This window comes from Mustelus asterias, chromosome 12 (assembly GCF_964213995.1).
Source record: "Mustelus asterias chromosome 12, sMusAst1.hap1.1, whole genome shotgun sequence".
Taxonomy (NCBI): domain Eukaryota; kingdom Metazoa; phylum Chordata; class Chondrichthyes; order Carcharhiniformes; family Triakidae; genus Mustelus; species Mustelus asterias.
Window position 1 is genome coordinate 76,528,677 of NC_135812.1, and position 17,762 is coordinate 76,546,438.

At 40.9% G+C, this 17,762-nt stretch overlaps 1 protein-coding gene across 4 annotated transcripts in view; it reads left to right on the forward strand.

Annotated features, from left to right (window-relative positions):
* Positions 1-17,762, forward strand: part of slc38a12 (solute carrier family 38 member 12) — a 248,473-nt gene that overhangs the window by 11,535 nt on the left and 219,176 nt on the right. For all 4 annotated transcript variants that reach the window (XM_078225459.1, XM_078225461.1, XM_078225462.1 and 1 more), the window contains one exon: positions 86-207. In XM_078225459.1, the coding sequence (XP_078081585.1) occupies positions 86-207 (122 nt within the window). The remainder of the gene's footprint in view (positions 1-85; positions 208-17,762) is intronic.

The window sequence follows — 17,762 nt, forward strand, 5'->3', positions numbered from 1 at the left end:
GCTATTGAGCTACCAGGAAATATTAAGTTGCAAATAGAATATAATGGCTCTCTAATATGTGATGTTCTTTCTGCTTCATTTGTAGGTGGGTCTTGTGTATATGTTTAATTTGATCGTTGGCACTGGTGCACTGACGATGCCACAAGCCTTTGCCGTTGCTGGCTGGGGAGTGAGCCTTGCTCTCATTATCTTCCTTGCATTTATGAGGTATTGTACACAACAGCTTAGAGGATGTTAATCTGCTCTCTTTACCTAAATAATAAAACGGAGATTATATGTTAGAAGATTTTTGAATTCTCATCTCAATTTTAGGAAAAAGTTGTGTCCAGGAATGATTTGAGCTTGTGTTCTTTGGTGTACAGGTCTTGTGCCCTTTTTTAAACAAATTAAAAGTTGCAAGGTATAACAGTAACAGATACCCTGTTTAGTCTAGTGTTTATCATCACTTTATTTCTCTTCCCCACTCTAAATAATCAGGTGGGGCATTCACATCAGTACTTAGAATGTGTTGCATGTGGAAAGTGCAATATGACTGAATCTTTGACAGTGAACTGGATTTGGGAGAAAAGAAGGCATTTAACAAAGTGAATGTTCTCTTGCATGAGGTAGGGGATCAATTGCCATTTTTTGAGTTTAGTATCCTTTCCTAAAGATGGTTGTTTGACTAAGGTGAATAAGAAAACCATGGATTTCTTATTCACCTCTGTACAACATTGCAATGACGGATTTAAAAAAGCTATAGTTAGCTTCGCCAAAATACAGATTTAGAGAGGGCGTTTGGTTTGTCTAATTGATCTCTTCATGCATCCTTCATTCTGTATGAAGTAATACTTCCCATCTCTCATTCCAAATTTATGTCCATGCAGTATTGAATGAAATCGAGAGATAAAGACATTTATCAATTGTCTCCTGCCTAAAAAGAGGGGGAGAAAACCGCATGATGATTAGCTTGTTGGTGGTGGGGAAGATGAGTCTTTAATCAAAGATATAATGCAAAACCATCTAGAAACTGATAATATAATGGTCAGCGATTATTTTAAAAATAATTTGCTTGATAACCGTCAAGTTCTTTGGCATAGTAATGGAAGGGGTAGAAGAGGAGAAAGATGTAGATGTAAAATATTTGAATCATCTGCAACAGGCACTGCATAGTAGATTAATTAACAAACCCAGAGCATGTGCAATCAAGGGCCAAGTAGCTGTTATGATATGGCAAGTGGTATTGCCAGGCTGCCCAATTCTCAAAGGGAAGCTTGTCCAAGCTTTCACAACAATTAGCATTTTATTACAAGGTGGTATGTGCACTGAAGCCAGAAGTAAAGATTTCAATGCCACTTTGAGATTTTTAATAAATCAAAACATTTATTAGCAAAGGAAAAATTACTTGCATACAAGATTGCATTTGCACAGTTAAAATTAATCTTGTAAACATTTTCCAAAAGATTTCAATTAGACTCTCTCATAAGCACTCCTTTCCAAGCAACAGTCCGTTTGGATTCTTCATCTATAAAAATTCCAGTAATGCTGCAAGACAGTGTTGCTTGAGGGGAGGTATTTCATGGAGCTCTCCTCTGCCTCGACAATGGAGATCCAACAAAGTTATAACAAAGTCCAAATCATTAATATAAACCACTAACAGTAAGGGCCCCAACACCTATCCTTACGGGATCCCACTGGACGCATACACAGATTATAAATAAGAAGTCAGTCCAAAAATAAGTATTAAAAAAAGTGCAAATCAGACTTTGACTTGTTCATGAGTAGATAGTGAAACATTGACCGTTGATTCATGATTCTGGTAACATTGACTTTAGCATTTGAATAGTTGGTTTCAGGATTCAGCATCCTGCAGTTTAGCTGGGAAGTTGTCCGGCTTCCTTTTCAGCTATAGCTTTGCTGACTTGGCTTGCTTCAGCATGTGTGTGTTACCTGCAAACCTGACCAAGTTTTGCAGCACATTCCAGGAAGGTGCAAATCCATAAACTGGTCTGGGACATTGCTTGCGTCAGCTTCTGTTATCTCCACAGGAGATGACAATTAATTTCTGTATGGCTTTTGGTCTATCTCTCTGGCAACAGTAACTTCCATTGTCTCTCTTGGTATCACCCACTGGAGCAATTCAGACAATGACAGAATTTACATCCTTCGCTATCTTTGGGATTGGAGGCCCATTTTAAAAAAACACATGTCTTTTTAAAAGTTTGACATTCTCGTACGCAATTTGGGGATTTTCTCCATCACAGAAGGTTAAACGTGTATCGATCACACTTGACAGTACTGTGATCAGTTTTTTGAATAAAAGTATAATAAACCGGAGCAGGAACAGGCCAGTCAGCCTTTCTAGCCTGCTCAGCCATTCAAGATTATCATGCCTGATCTACTTCGATTCCACCTTTCTGTCCTATTTCCACATCCCTTATTTCCCTCTGTATCCAAAATTCTGTCTCATGTCTTGGGTATACTCAACAACTGAACACCCACAGTTCTCTGGGGTTATAGAATTTAGATTCATAATCCTTTGCATGAAGACATTTTCCCTCATCTCAATCTTAAATGGAGTGGGGGGCATCCTCACAGCACCTCTCTCATTAAGCCTCTTAAGAATTTTGTTTCAAGGAGATCACCCATACTTCTAAACTCTCATTAGGCCTAGTTTACTCCGTCTCTCCAGGACAATCTCCTCATCACACGAACCAGTCTAGTTAACCTTTGGGCTACTCTGAAGGCAAGTGTATCCTTCCTTTGGTAAGTGGACAAAACTGTATCCAGTTTGCCAGGTATGGTCTTGCCACAGCCTGATACAATTACAGTAAGACTTTTTACCTCTTACACTCCTATCCCTTTGCAATAAAGATTAAGGTACTACTTGCTGTACCTGCATGGTAACTGTGTGTGCTAAGACACCTAGATTCCTCATAACATCAATCTTTTACAGTCTTTTAAAAAAAAATTGACTTGATGCAGTTGCTAACTGCCCTTGGTTATTGCATTCAATCTTATGGGCCATCATATTCTGTTTTCTTAGTGTATGGCACCTGACCTAATATTTTTAGAAAATATAAATGTACTACATCCATGGTTTTCTTTTTCACCTCATTTGTTACATTTTCAAAATGTTTAATAGCACTTGTTGAGCGATCTTGTGTGCCCAGAATTACAAAAACCACCAGTTAAGATCCAGTGAGGCTAATGAGGTCCTGATCTCTGCATTCAAAACAGATTTATCCAGGCATTAGGCCTTTTAATTGAACAAATATTTTGGGCATTGTTCCCTGCTGCATTCCCCATGGCAATTGTAGGATTATACAACCCCTGCTGATAGATAAACAAGCCCACAATTCATAAGAACATAAGAACTAGAAGCAGGAGTAGACCACCTGGCCCCTCGAGCCTGCTTTGCCATTCAATAAGATCATAGCTGATCTTTTTGTGGACTCAGCTCCACTTACCTGCCTGCTCACCATAACCCTTAATTGCTTTACTGTTCAAAAATTTATCTATCCTTGCCTTAAAAACATTCAATGAGGTAGCCTCAACTGCTTCACTGGGCAGGGAATTCCACAGATTCACAACCCTGTGTGTGAAGAAGTTCCTCCTCGACTCAGTCCTAAATCTGCTTCTCCTTATTTTGAGGCTATGCCCCCTAGTTCCAGTTTCACCTGCCAGTGGAAACAACTTCCCTGCTTCTATCTTATCTATTCCCTTCATAATGTATGTTTCTATAAGATCTCCCCTCATTCTTCTGAATTCCAATGAGCATAGCCCCAGTCTACTCGGTCTCTCCTTGTAAGCCAATCCTCTCAACTCTGGAATCAACCTAGTGAATCTCCTCTGCACCCCCTCCAGTGCCAGTGTATCCTTTCTCAAGTAAGGAGACCAAAACTGTACACAGAACTCCAGGTGTGGCCTCACCAGCACCTTATACAGCTGCAACATAACCTCCCTATTTTTAAACTCCATCCCTCTAGCAATGAAGGACAAAATTACATTTGCTGCCTTAATTATCTGCTACACCTGCAAGCCAACTCCTTGAGATTCCTGCACAAGGACACCCAGGTCTCTCTGCACAGCAGCATGTTGCAATTTTTTACCATTTAAATAATAGTCCATTTTGCTGTTATTCCTACCAAAATGGATGACCTCACATTTACCAACATTGTACTCCATCTGCCAGACCCTCGCCCACTCACTTAGATTATCTATTTTCCTTTGCAGACTTTCAGCGTCCTCTGCACACTGCTCTGTCACTCATCTTAGTGTCATCTGTGAATTTTGACACACTACACTTGGTCCCCAACTCCAAATCATCTATGTAAATCGTAAACAATTGCGGTCCCAACACTGATCCCTGAGGCACATCACTAGTCACTGATCGCCAACCAGAAAAACACCCATTTACCCCCACTCTTTGCTTTCTGTTAGTTAACCAATCCTCTATCCATGCTAATACATTACCCGTAACACTGTGCACTTTTATCTTATGTAGCAGTCTTTGGTGCGGCACCTTGTCAAATGCCTTCTGGAAATCCAGATACACCACATCCACAGGTTCCCCATTGTCCACTGCACATGTAATGTTCTCAAAGAATTCCACCAAATTAGTCAAATGTGACCTGCGCTTTATGAACCCATGCTGCGTCTTACCAATGGGACAATTTATATCCAGATGTCTCACTATTTCTTCCTTGATGATCGATTCAAGCATTTTCCCGACTACAGAAGTTAAGCTAACCGGCCTTTTGTCTACCTCCTTTTTAAAACAGTGGCGTCACATTTGCTATTTTCCAATCTGCGGGAACCATCCCAGAGTCCAGCGAATTTTGGCAAATTACCACTAGTGCATTTGCTATTTCTTCCGCCATCTCTTTTAGTACCCTGGAATGCATTCCATCAGGACCAGGAGACTTGTCTATTGTTACCCCATTAACTTGCCCAACAGTACCTCTTTCTTGATGATAGTTTCTAGGTTCTCACCTCATGTTATTTGTCTTCCACTGTGAAGACCGACACAAAATACCTGTTCAATGCCTCAGCCATTTTCTCATTTCCAGTTATTACATCCCCCTTCTCGTCCTCTAATGGACCAATGTTTACTTTTGCCACTTATTTTCATTTTATATATTTGTAGACACTTTTGCTATCTGTTTTTATATTCTGAGCTAGTTTACTCTCATAATCCATCTTGCCTTTCTTCATAGCTTTTTTTCGTGGCTTTCTGCTGACCTTTAAAGATTTCCCAATCCTCTAAGTTCCCACGAATCTTTGCCACTTTGTATGCATTTTCTTTTAATTTGATACCCTCCTTTATTTCCTTAGATATTCATGGCTGATTATCTCTTTTTCTACAGTCCTTCCTTATCACTGGGATATACTTTTGCTGAGCACTGTGAAAGATCGCTTTGAAAGTCCTCCACTGTTCCTCAATTGTCCCACCACAAAGTTTTTGCTCCCAGTCTACCTTAGCCAACTCCTCCCTCATCCCTTTGTAGTCTCCTTTGTTTAGACACTGGTATTGGGTTTTACTTTCTCACGCTCCATCTGTATTTTAAATTCAACCATACTGTGATCGCTTCTTCCAAGAGGATCCCTAACTGCAAGATCATTAATTATTCCTGTCTCATTACACAGGACCAGATCTAGGATAGCTTGCTGCTCGTAGGTTCCATTACATACTGTTCAAGGAAGCTATCGGGGATACATTCTATAAACTCCTCCTCAAGGCTGCCTTGACTGATCTGGTTTGACCAATTGATATGTAGATTAAAATCCTCCATGATGATTGCTGTACCATTTTTACATCAGTTATTTCTTTGTTTATTTCTCGCCCCACCATGATGTCATTATTTGGTGGCTTATAGACTACGCCGATCAGTGACTTTTTCTCCTTACTATTTCTAATTTCCACCCAAATGGATTGAACCTTTTTTTCCATAGAACCTATATCATCTCTCACTACCGCCCTGATATCATCCTTAAATATCAGAGCTACACCATCTCCCTTACCTTCCTGTCGGTCCCTCCGAACAGTCTGATACCCCTGGATATTTAACTCTCAGTTGTGACCATCCTGCAACCATGTCTCTGTTATGGCCACCAAATCATACTCGTTCACAATGATTTGTGCTGTCAACTCATTTACCTTGTTTTGAATGCTACAAGCATTCAGATAAAGTGCCCTTATGCTAGTTTTTGTACCTTTTTTTGAACTCTAACACTTCCATTAATAACATCTCCTGAGTTCTCCTTCCTTTTAACTTTTTTTCCTGATTTTTGATGTAGTTGGAACCTCCTCCCCACATTGTCTTTGCTCCCTCCTTCTCGGACTCCTTACATAGGTTCCCATCCCCCTTGCATATTAGTTTAAACCCTCCCCAACCGCTCTAGCAAACACTCCCCCTAGGACATCAGTCCCAGTCCTGCTCAGGTGTAACCCGTCCAATTTGTACAGGTCCCACCTCCCCCAGAACCGGTCCCAAAGCCCCAGGAATCTGAAACCCTCCCCCTGACACCATCTCTTCAGCCACGTATTTATCCGTTATATCCTCTCATTTTTACTCTGACTAGCATGTGGCACCGGTACTAATCCTGAGATCACTACCATTTGGGGTCTGATTTCTTAACTTTCTTCCTAGCTCTCTGTATTCTGCTTTTAGACCTCATCCCTTTTTTTTAAACCTATGTCGTTTGTACCAATGTGTACTATGACCACTGGCTGTTCGCCCTCCCCCTTCAGAATGTCCTGCAGCCACTCCGAGACATCCTTGACCCGAGCACCAGGGAGGCAACATACCATCCTGAAGTCACGTTTGCAGCCACAAAAACGCCTGTCTATTCCCCTTGCAATTGAATCCCCTATAACTATTGCACTGGCATACTTTTTACCCCTCCCCTCTGCAGCAGAACCAACTGTGGTGCAACAAGTTTGGCTGCTGCTGCTTTCCCTAGAGAGGTCATTCCCCTCAACAGTATCCAAAGCCATATATCTGTTCTGCAGGGGAATGATCACAGGGGATTCCTGCACTATCTGCCTATCTCTCTTGCTCTGTTTGGTGGTCACCCATTCTCTTCCTGCCTGCAGAGTCTGAGCCTGCGGTGTGACCAACTCTCTATACGTGCTATCCACGATACTCTCTGACCTGCGGATGCTCCATAGTGTCTCCAGCCGCCGCTCCAGCTCTGAAACTCGAGCTTCCAGGAGCTGCAGCTGGAGACACTTCCCGCATACATGCTGACTCAGGAGACTGGAACTGTCCCCAGCCTGCCACATGGAGCAAGAGGAACAAACCACGGCTTGGAGCTCTCCTGTCATGTCTTACCTCTTTAAATTAAACTTTTGAAAGATGCTTTGTTTCAGATATATACAATTTTCTAGGGCCCTTCTTTCCTGCTCCTTGTTACTACCGAGTATAACCTTTTCAAACTATAAACCACAGAAATTACACACACACACTATAATAGTGTACGACAACTACCATGCCAAGAGCAAAAAGAAAAAACACTTACCAATCAGCACTCTCGCTTGTAGCCTCTGCTGCCTGTTTCACCTAACTCCGTGTTCATCCAACTCCAAAAGCACTCCTCTCAGTCAGGCAGCACTCACCATGCAGGCTGAGCAGCAGTCTGTTCCTTGTTTTGCCCTTTTTTATTCTTGAATAGTGGGGTTGCACCTTGCTATATTCTAATTCATGGGAACTGTTCTCTAGTCTAGGGAATTCTAGAAGCAAAAAAATTTATTAGTTCAAGATATATAACCTTGGAAATGATGAACAGGCCAGGGCTGTTTTGAAAAGAAATGGTTGACAGCTGACCTGATGCAGATTATGAAAGATTCCACCTGTGGAGACCAAAGCCAGGGGCCGTAAGTATAAAAGTCACCAATAACTGCAATAGGGAGTTCAGGAGAAACTACATCATGGTCAGTGTGTTGCAGGTGATTTTGCCCCTCGAGTTTGGAGACTCTAATTCCGTCACCTTTAGGAGAATTTTAAACACAACCCTTTCAATTAAATTAAAGTTACTCTTCGGGAGGTCAATCGAAGGTGACCAGGTCACTTGGATGTTATTTTTGAAATCTGTCTGCTTGCTTCATTGGGACTCTTCTTGTCGACATCTATAAGACACAAGGGAGCAGAAGTAGGCCATTCAGCCCATCGATTCTGCCTTGCCGTTCAGTGAGATCATGACTGATGTAGCTGTGGTCTCAACTGCACTTTGCCATTTGTCCTCCATAACTGTCCGTCAAAATTCTGTTTAACTTGCCTTGAATGAATTCAATCACCCAGCCTCTGCTGCTCTCTGGAAAAGAGAATTCCATGTACTAGCCACCCAATAAGGAGAAATTTTCTCCTCTTCATCTTGAGCAGTGTTCCCAGATTCTAGTATCTCCCACAGGTGGAAGCAGTGCCCTTGTATCTACCTCATCAAATCCCCTCAGGATCTTCAGCATTTCAATAAGATCACTTCTCATTGTTCTAAACTTCAATGAGTATTGGTTCAACCTGTTCAAACTTTCTTCATAAGATGAGCCCCTTGTTCCAGGAATGGCTTGAATGAACTGTCTAATGCAATTGTATCTTTTTTCAAATAAGGAGACCCTTCCAGTAAGTACCAGAATTAATGTTACCCCCTTACCAAACTTAATACATTATTCCCTTACATCATACAATTTCATCTTGTATAATAACCGTTGACACCTTTTCAATTGCCTTCTGAAATCCAAGTACACCACTTACAGGTTGGCCTTTAAGGTTTATCAACCTTGCATAGAATCATACAATCATAGAAACCTTACAGTACAGAAAGAGGCCATTCGGCCCATCGAGTCTGCACCGACCACAATCCCACCCAGGCTCTACCCCCCCCATATCCCTGCAGATTTACCCACTAATCCCTCTAACCTACGCATCTCAGGACACTAAGGGCAATTTTTTTTAGCATGGCCAATCAACCTAACCCGCACATCTTTGATTTGTTTACTTCCTCAAAAAACTCTAATAAATTAGTTCAATACTGTTTCCCTTTCAAATTGACTCTGATCGTATATGATTTTCTAAGTATCCCGCTATAGCCTTCCCAGCAATTTCCCTATGACATATGTTAGACTAACAAGTTTCCTGCTTTCTGTCTCCCTCCTTTCTTGATTAAAGGTGTTACATTAGCTGTTTTCCAATCCTGGGACCATTTATCCTAGTGAGAAAGAATGAACCTTTGAAAAGGATGCAACATCCACGGCTGAATGATGCAGTTAAGGATTGTTTCTTTCTGAAAGGAACACTGTACGAATCTACAAAGATTTGCTAGGTCAGAAGATTGGTCAAATTTTAGGATCTAGCGAAGAATGGCAAAACGAAAGAGGGAGAAAGAAGAGCATGACAGAAAGCTAGCTAGTACAAACGCAATAGCAAGAGTTGACAAATATTTAAATAGGAATTTTGGAAGAGGAAACAATTCATGTACTTTCTCTGCAGCCATTACTTTTAAGACCCTAGGCATGAAGACCATCTGGTTCTCGAGATTTCTTCGTTTTTTCAGAACCTTTTTCCTGATGGTAATTAAGTTGCTCCCTCCTTTTCACCCCTTGATTTTCAAGGCAGCCACAAACTAGCTGTTCAACACCTGCGGTTTTTTTATTTTCCACTTAAATTCCCCAGGCCCACTCCAGTGGACCAGCACTAGCTTGAGTTACTCTTTTCCTATTTAAATATTTGTCAACTCTTGCTATTGCGTTTGTACTAGCTAGCTTTCTGTCATGCTCTTCTTTCTCCCTCTTTCGTTTTGCCATTCTTCGCTAGTTCCTAAAATTTGACCAATCTTCTGACCTAGCAAATCATTGTAGATTCGTACAGTGTTCCTTTCAGAAAGAAACAATCCTTAACTGCATCATTCAGCCGTGGATGTTGCATCCTTTTCAAAGATTCATTCTTTCTCACTAGGATAAATGCGATTTATTTAAATTCATCCTCAAATGTCTGCCAGTGCATCTCTAATGTACTACTTTTGAATCCACTTTTTCAGCTAGTCCTGCCACTATATCCTTGAGTTACCCTTATTCGGGAAGATTAAAGTCTCCCTTAATTATTGTGGTACCTTCCTTACATGCCCACTTATTTCTTCCTGTATATCCTATCCTACCATGCAATTACTCTAAGGTGTGTATACACTACTCCCACAAATGCCCTCTTTTTCCTTTCCTATTTCAAATCTCTACCCAAACTGATTCAATATCTTGCTCTTTTGAGCCAAAGTTATCATTTATTACAGTAGTAATGGTGACTTTATGTTGCTCCACTATCTTTTCCTAGCTTCCTTTCTCTTAAAAATGTCATACCCTGCGATATTTAAGGTCACAGCCTTGGTCACCCTGTATGTGGTCAGGAGAATGGGAAATATCCTTTGTTTCTTCTCCAAGGCATTTCCATCCTTTCTAAAGTGTGACCCCAGAATTGGATGCTACTCTAATTAGTGATCTATTAATATTTATATTGTGTTTTAATTCCTTAATTTACAGTTCTTGTGTGTTTATAAGCTTGTGCTTCAAAGCTTTTATAGCACAGCAACAACTTTTTAACCAGGAGATGGCAGTATGGTAATGAATTCTTCTGTAAAAGTACGTGTGGAGTTGGATTGTGTGTGATTTAAAGATGAGCCTTTATTTTAACTTTCTACATCTCTCTTCATGTCAAGTTAACAGAGTAGTCCCTAATTTATCTTCCAATTTGTAATCCAGTGCTTCTGGTACTGGACTAGCAGCTGAGGTCAAGAATTCCAATCCTATTTTAGCAATTTGTGAAACTCCATTCATTTAAGCAATTGGAAGTTGCTGGTTCTCATAACCCAACTGATTTTTTTTTTAGGGAAGGGAAACATTCCCTATATCTGGTCTTATCCGTGAAACATCTGTCCCACATTCCAGACAACTAGGAATGGGTGATGAGTTGTATTTGTGCCTTTAAAGTGCTTCATAGTAGCATTATAAAACAAAATGATACTGAGCCACATAAGGAGATATTGGGACAGATGACTAGCAGTTTAGTAAAGAGTTAGGTTTTTAGTTAGTGTCTTAACTGAAGAAAGTGAGGCAGAGGTTTAGAGAGGCATTCCAGAGCTTGGGGCCGAGGCAGCTGAAAGCACAACCACTAATGGTGCAGAAATGGGCTTTGGTGCCACTTAGGATAAGGGCCTTGGAGTCTTGGATGGAAATTTTTGCCAATACTGAAATACTATCTTCCTGTATTGAAAAAGTGTGTTGAATTTAATTGCCCATAACTCTGCTCGATTGCAATTATCATCCACATCTTTATGTAGTGCCTTAAGTATTACTACTTCTAGTTTAGCATCATCTGGCCAACTCTTGATGTACTTCTGAGTCCGGCTGTTTATGCAGAATTGAAAGGAGTCCGTGAACTTTGTATATTTTTATCTTCTTTCTCCCTTCCCCTTACTCTCCTCCAGTCTCAAACTGGAGTGCCGCTTTGGGGCGCATTAGAGTTCTTAAGTTGGAGTTTGACTTGAGGGACTTCGGTGCAGAGAGAACAAGGTAATCCTTTCATTTTCTACCTTCCTCAAAAAGCAGCAGCCATGTTAAGTAGGCCCTGATTATTCTACTGTTCTTAATGTTCTCTAAGCTAGAAGCAGAGGGACTTATTTAAGGGTAAGTCATGGCAGGGCAGCTATGCCTCGTGAAATGCTCCTCCTGTGATATGGGAAGACAGGATCATTTCCAATGGTCTAGGGTGATCACATGCAGGAAATGTGTCCAGCTGCAGCTACTTAAACTGTTTGAGCTGGAGTTGCAGCCACTCTGGAGCATCTGCAAGGGTGAGATTTTTATGGATAGCATGTACAGTGAGGAGTCATATAGAGGGTAGAGTGCATAGGCAAAAGGGAATGGATGAATGCCTGAGTAAAAGCCTCTGCCTGCCTTTATGCAGACTGAGAAAAAAACATTAGTTCGAGTGCCCTGGGTGCATCTTTCTCTAACAAATTTTCAATTTTGGGTACTGCAGGGGAGATGGTTTCTCAGGCGAATGCAGCCAGAACCAAGTCTGTGGCACCACAATTAATTCTGCTGCATGTGTAAAGAGAAACAAGAGTGGGAGAACAATAGTGATGGGAGTTTTCTTTCTAAGGGGAGCAGATTATAGTTTCTGTGGCTTCAGACGTGACACCAGGATAGTATGTTGCCTCCCTGCTGCCGGGATCAATGAGTGGCAGCAGGACATTCTGAAGAGGGGGGGGGAAGCTATGAAACACATTAAAAAGCAGGACCTCCAACATTGTAATCTCTGGATTACTCCCAGTGCCATGTGCTAGCGAGATCAGGAATGGGGGAGCAGACCAAGTGAATGTGTGGCTGGAGAGGTGGTGTCGGAGAATGGGATTTAGGTTCCTGAGGCATTGGGACTGATTCTGCGCAAGACGGAACCTGTACAAGCTAGATGTGCTGCATGTCAGCAGGATTGGGGTATTTGCTATTACTGTTGGGGAGTGTTTGAATGAGCGTGGCAGGGGGATGCGAACCTGAGAGACGTGCAAGAGAGAGGGAAACAAAAATATAAGTGAAAGATAAAGTAGAACGCAAAAGTGAAAGGCAGAGGAAACCAGGGTTTAGCAGCAAATAGGGTCATCGTACAAAAGTGTAAAATTGTTAAATAGACAGCTCTAAAGGCACTGCATCTGAATGCACAGACCATTTACAGTAAGGTGCACTAATAATGCAAATAGCTGTAAATGAGTACTATATGATTGTGCTTGGAGAAACATGGCTATAAGGTGACCAAAGCTGGGAACTGAATATCTAAGGGTATTTGATATTTAGAAAGAACAGGCAAAAAGGAAAAGGAGGTTGAATGGGATTGTTGGTTAAAGATAAAATCATTGCAGTAGTGAAAGGATACTGGCTCAGTTTGGGTGGAGTTAAGAAGCAACAAAGAGTGGAAACCTTTCGTGTGAGTTGTTTCTAGGCCTCCAAACAATGGTAAAGCATGGGATGGCATTAGATAGGAAATTAAAGATGCATGTAACAAGGGTGCTACAGTAATCCTGGGTGACTACAATCTACGTATAGACTAAGCAAACCAAATTAGCAATAATACTGTGGCAGATGAATTCCTGGAGTGTGCAAAGATTTAATTTTTTAGACCAGTAATTTGTGGAACCAACTAGGGACTAGTCTATTCTAAATTTGGTATTGTACACTGACAAGGGGTTAATTAATATTGTGCAGGGTCCTTCAGGGAACAGTGACCACAGTATGATTGAATTCTTCATTAGGATGGAAAATGAAGAAATCCAATCTGAAACTAAGTTCCTAAATCTAAATAAAAGAAATGTACAAAGATGAGGTGCGAGTTGGCTAAGGAAGAGTGGGAAACTTCATCAAAAGGTGTAATGGTGGATAAGCAATGGCTAATATTTTAAGGAATAAATGTATATATTGGAATAGTTATACATTCCTTTCTAGTTTAATATGGAGGAATTGAAAGAAATTAGTGTTTAAAATATATATAGTTCTGGAGAAAATAATGGGATTGAAAGCCCCAGGACCTGATCTACATTCCAGGGTACTAACTGAAGTGGCCATGGAATAGTGGAAGGGTTTGTTGCCATCTTTCAAAATTCTATAAATTTTGGTATGGTCCCGGCAGATTGGAGCCTGGTATTTAAAGGAGGGAGAAAACTAAAGTAGATGGGATCAGTACTTGATTCCCAGCATATTCACAATATGCATCAATCATTTGGATGAGGGAACCAAGGTTTGCTGATATAAAACTTGGTGGGAATATGAGGACTGAGAGGATGTTAACTTCAAGATGACATAGAAAAGAGTGGGTGGGCAAATATATAGCAGATGCAGCATAAAGTGGATAAGTGTGAAAAACTGAATGCAGAGTATTTAAACGGTGAATGATTGCAAAATGTTGATGTATGAAGGGACCTGGGTGTTCCTGAGCACCAGTTACAGAAGGCAAATGCTATGTTTGCCTTCATTGCAAGGGAGATCGAGTAAAGGAGCAAGAATGTCGGTCTTCAGCTGTACAAGGCCTTGGTGACACCTGGAGTTGTGTGCAGTTTTAGCCTCCTTAGCTGAGAGGGGATACACTTGATATTGAGGAGTGTACAAAGGTTTGCAAGATTGATTTATGGGATGGCAGGATTGTTATATGAAGGGAAATTGGGTCGACTAGGTGACCTGTATTGGAGTTTAGAAGAAAAGAGAATCACATTGAAATGCATAAAGTTTCGATGGGCTGGACAGACTGGATGCAGGGATGATGTTTCCTCTCGGTGGGGGAGGGTCATCAAGAACAAGGGGTCATTGTCTCAGGATACAAAGTAGGCCATTTAGGATCAAGATGAAGGGGACACTTCTACATTCAAGGATGGTGAACCTGTGGAATTCTCTACCACTAGGCTGTGGAGGCCAAGTTATTGAATGCATTTGAGAAGGAAATAGGTTTCTAGACTCCATAAAGGTGTCAGTGTATGTGGAGAATGTGGGAGTATGGTGTTGAGATAGAGGATCAGCTATGATCTTATTCCAAGGTGGAGCAGGCCTGAGGGGCCGAATGAGCAGCTCCTGTTTAAATTCGATATAACACAGATGGGAGTTGGCTGTGGTTTGAACACTAAAAGCTCATTTATGCTTAATGTCACTTGCGTTCTTAGTTTAACTTCCAGAACTCACCAGGGAACAGTCAATCGCTTTGCCCTTGGTAGAAAACTAAAAGTTGTAATCTATTTGGGGGAGATTTATTCAGTTTGACTGCATCTTAATTATAATTCAGTTTTTTTTATAGCTGCTTGGGTAAATTTAGTGTAGCAGTAGGTTTGTACCAGTAGATGGCATCATGATCATGGATTTTTCCTGTAGCCAGCATTTATCACATTGGGTGAGTGCAGTTAAAGACTGACCTTCATTTAACTTGCGATCATTTGTACACTGCTATATTTCATACTAAATGGTAGGTTATACGTTGCATCTGGTTCATATTTTTAAAAAATCAATGAAAGATCATATCCAATTAAAAAAGTTATGCCAGCCAGCTGTTATTTACCCAAGTTCGTGTAGCGCCCACACTTAAACTATAAAAGCACTACATTGAATTGAATAGCTGTTACAACAGAGTACAACTAGGTCTCCAAATTAGAATTCTACAAGATCTTGACCTCATGTGGCCCCACTATGCTACTGCAGTGGTATTGTCACTGGACTGATACTCAGGGTAATTCTCTGCAGATTTGGATACAAATCCTGCCATGGCAGATGATGGAATCTGAATTCAATAAAAATGATCAGCATGAAACCATTGTCGATTGTTGTAAAACCCACCCCTGGTCCTTTCGGGAAGAAAATTTGCCGTTCTAACCCAGTCTGGCCTACATGTGACTCCAGACCCACAGTAATGTGGTTGACTCTTAACTGCCCTCTGAAATGGCCAAGCGAGCCATGGGCGATAAATCCTGGCTCAGCCAGCGACGCCTACATCCCACGAATGAATAAAAAAATACTGAGGGTTTGAGCAGGCCCTATAACAAGTTTGATGTCAGATGGTAATGAAACCATTGAAATTTACAACACAGGAGAATATTCAATTCATTCTGTCCTCATAGTTTGTTAGAGCAATCAAAAATTCATCTGATTTACATTTTTTTCTCTGCATGCTCTTATGTTTCCAATACTGATTTCATCCTTTTTCAAGGCATCTGTCTCTGCTTCAATCCTTTCTGCCAACGTTCTTTTAGGCTCCACCAAGTCTCTAATTCTACTATTCCCTCAACCCTTGATTGTTTCCTCTTGGGTCCAGGGTCTGGATGAAGTTTCTTTAATTTGTCCATTACCCTAAGAATGCTGCCATTTTAGAGGCAATAAGGTTATAAAGAGTGCTTCATATTTATTAGAAAGACATCAGAAATGAGACACTGGCTCTGAAAAAAGGGCTGGTGATATTGGGACTACTTACAGTAGAGTTGAAAAGATTAACAGATTTAATGTTTAGGAATTTTTTACAATTTTGTTGAAGTGTTTTGACACAGTTGATCAGAGAAAGACTAGTTCCTTTGGTTGACAGTCAATGATGGGAACTGAAAATGATGCAGAGTAACCGGCTAAAATCGGGAGCATTTGATACTGAAGTAACTGCAACGCAATGTCATATGACTAAGAGCCAGAGATTTGATGAGAAATGAAGCTCTGTGGAATACAGGAGGGAAGATTCCTGAAATGAAAGGCTGGACATATGGGGAGTGTTTGAGGACTCTGTTAGTCATAAAAAATATTCTTGTTTATTTACAGATCTATATACACATATAAGGCTATAAGAAATAGGAGCAGAATTAGGCCATTCGGCCCATTGTCTGCTCCACCATTCGATCATAGCTGATACTTTTCTCAACCCCAGTCTCCCACATTTGCTCCATAACATTTTGATCCCCTTACCAATCAAAAACTTGTCTATTTCTGTCTTAAGTACACTCAACGAACTGGCCTCCACAGCCTTCTGTGGCAGTGAATTCCACTGATTCACCACCCTCTGGCTGAAGAAATTCCTCCTCATCTCTGTTCTAAAGAGTCATCTCTTTACTCTGAAGCTGGGCCCTTAGAACATAGAACATAGAACATTACAGCGCAGAACAGGCCCTTCGGCCCACGATGTTGCACCGACCAGTTAAAAAAAAAACTGTGACCCTCCAACCTAAACCAATTTCTTTTCGTCCATGAACCTATCTACGGATCTCTTAAACGCCCCCAAACTAGGCGCATTTACTACTGATGCTGGCAGGGCATTCCAATCCCTCACCACCCTCTGGGTAAAGAACCTACCCCTGACATCGGTTCTATAACTACCCCCCCTCAATTTAAAGCCATGCCCCCTCGTGCTGGATTTCTCCATCAGAGGAAAAAGGCTACCCCCCCCCCCCCCCATCCTTCTAAATTTCATTGACTACAGACAGAGTCCTCAAACACTCCTCATACGTCAAGCCTTTCATTTCAGGAATCTTCCATCAGTATTCCAGACAGTTTTATTTCTCATCAAATCTCTGGCTCTTAGTTATATGACATTGCGTTGCAGTTACCTCAGTATCAAATGCTCCTGATTTTAGCCGGTTACTCTGCATCACTTTCAGTTCCCATAATTGACTGTCAACCAAAGGAACTAGTCTTTCTCTGATCAACTGTGTCAAAACACTTCAACAAAATTGTAAAAAATTCCTAAACATTAAATCTGTTAATCTTTTCAGCTCCACTGTAAGTAGTCCTAATATCACCAGCCCTTTTTTCAGAGCCAGTGTCTCATTTCTGATGTCGTTCTGGTAAATATGAAGCACTCTTTATAACCTTATTGCCTCTAAAATAGGGTGTCCAGAATTGCACATTGTCTTTTTACTGTAGTTGAACCATTAGCTTGGATAAATTATCGCTTCTGTGATATTGTATTCCCTGCTTCTAGTTATACAATCCAAAAATTGCATTTTCCTTTTTAAATAATTCTTAATGTCTGATTGGTTCTGATCCTCCAAACCCTTTGGAACCTTTCTGTGGAGTTTGCACTTGCAATTCTTGATTTTCCTCCCAAAAACAACTTGCGCTTTTCCACATTAAGTTACCTCAGTCTCTTGCCTACCCATTCCACTGACCTGTTTACCAATTACAACACTCATTGTTTGCTACACACTCTAATTTTGTGCTGTCTGTAGATTTAAACATTTGAATGTTGGCTGAGAAGACAAAGCAATATCAATATTTAGTAAAAAACTGTAAC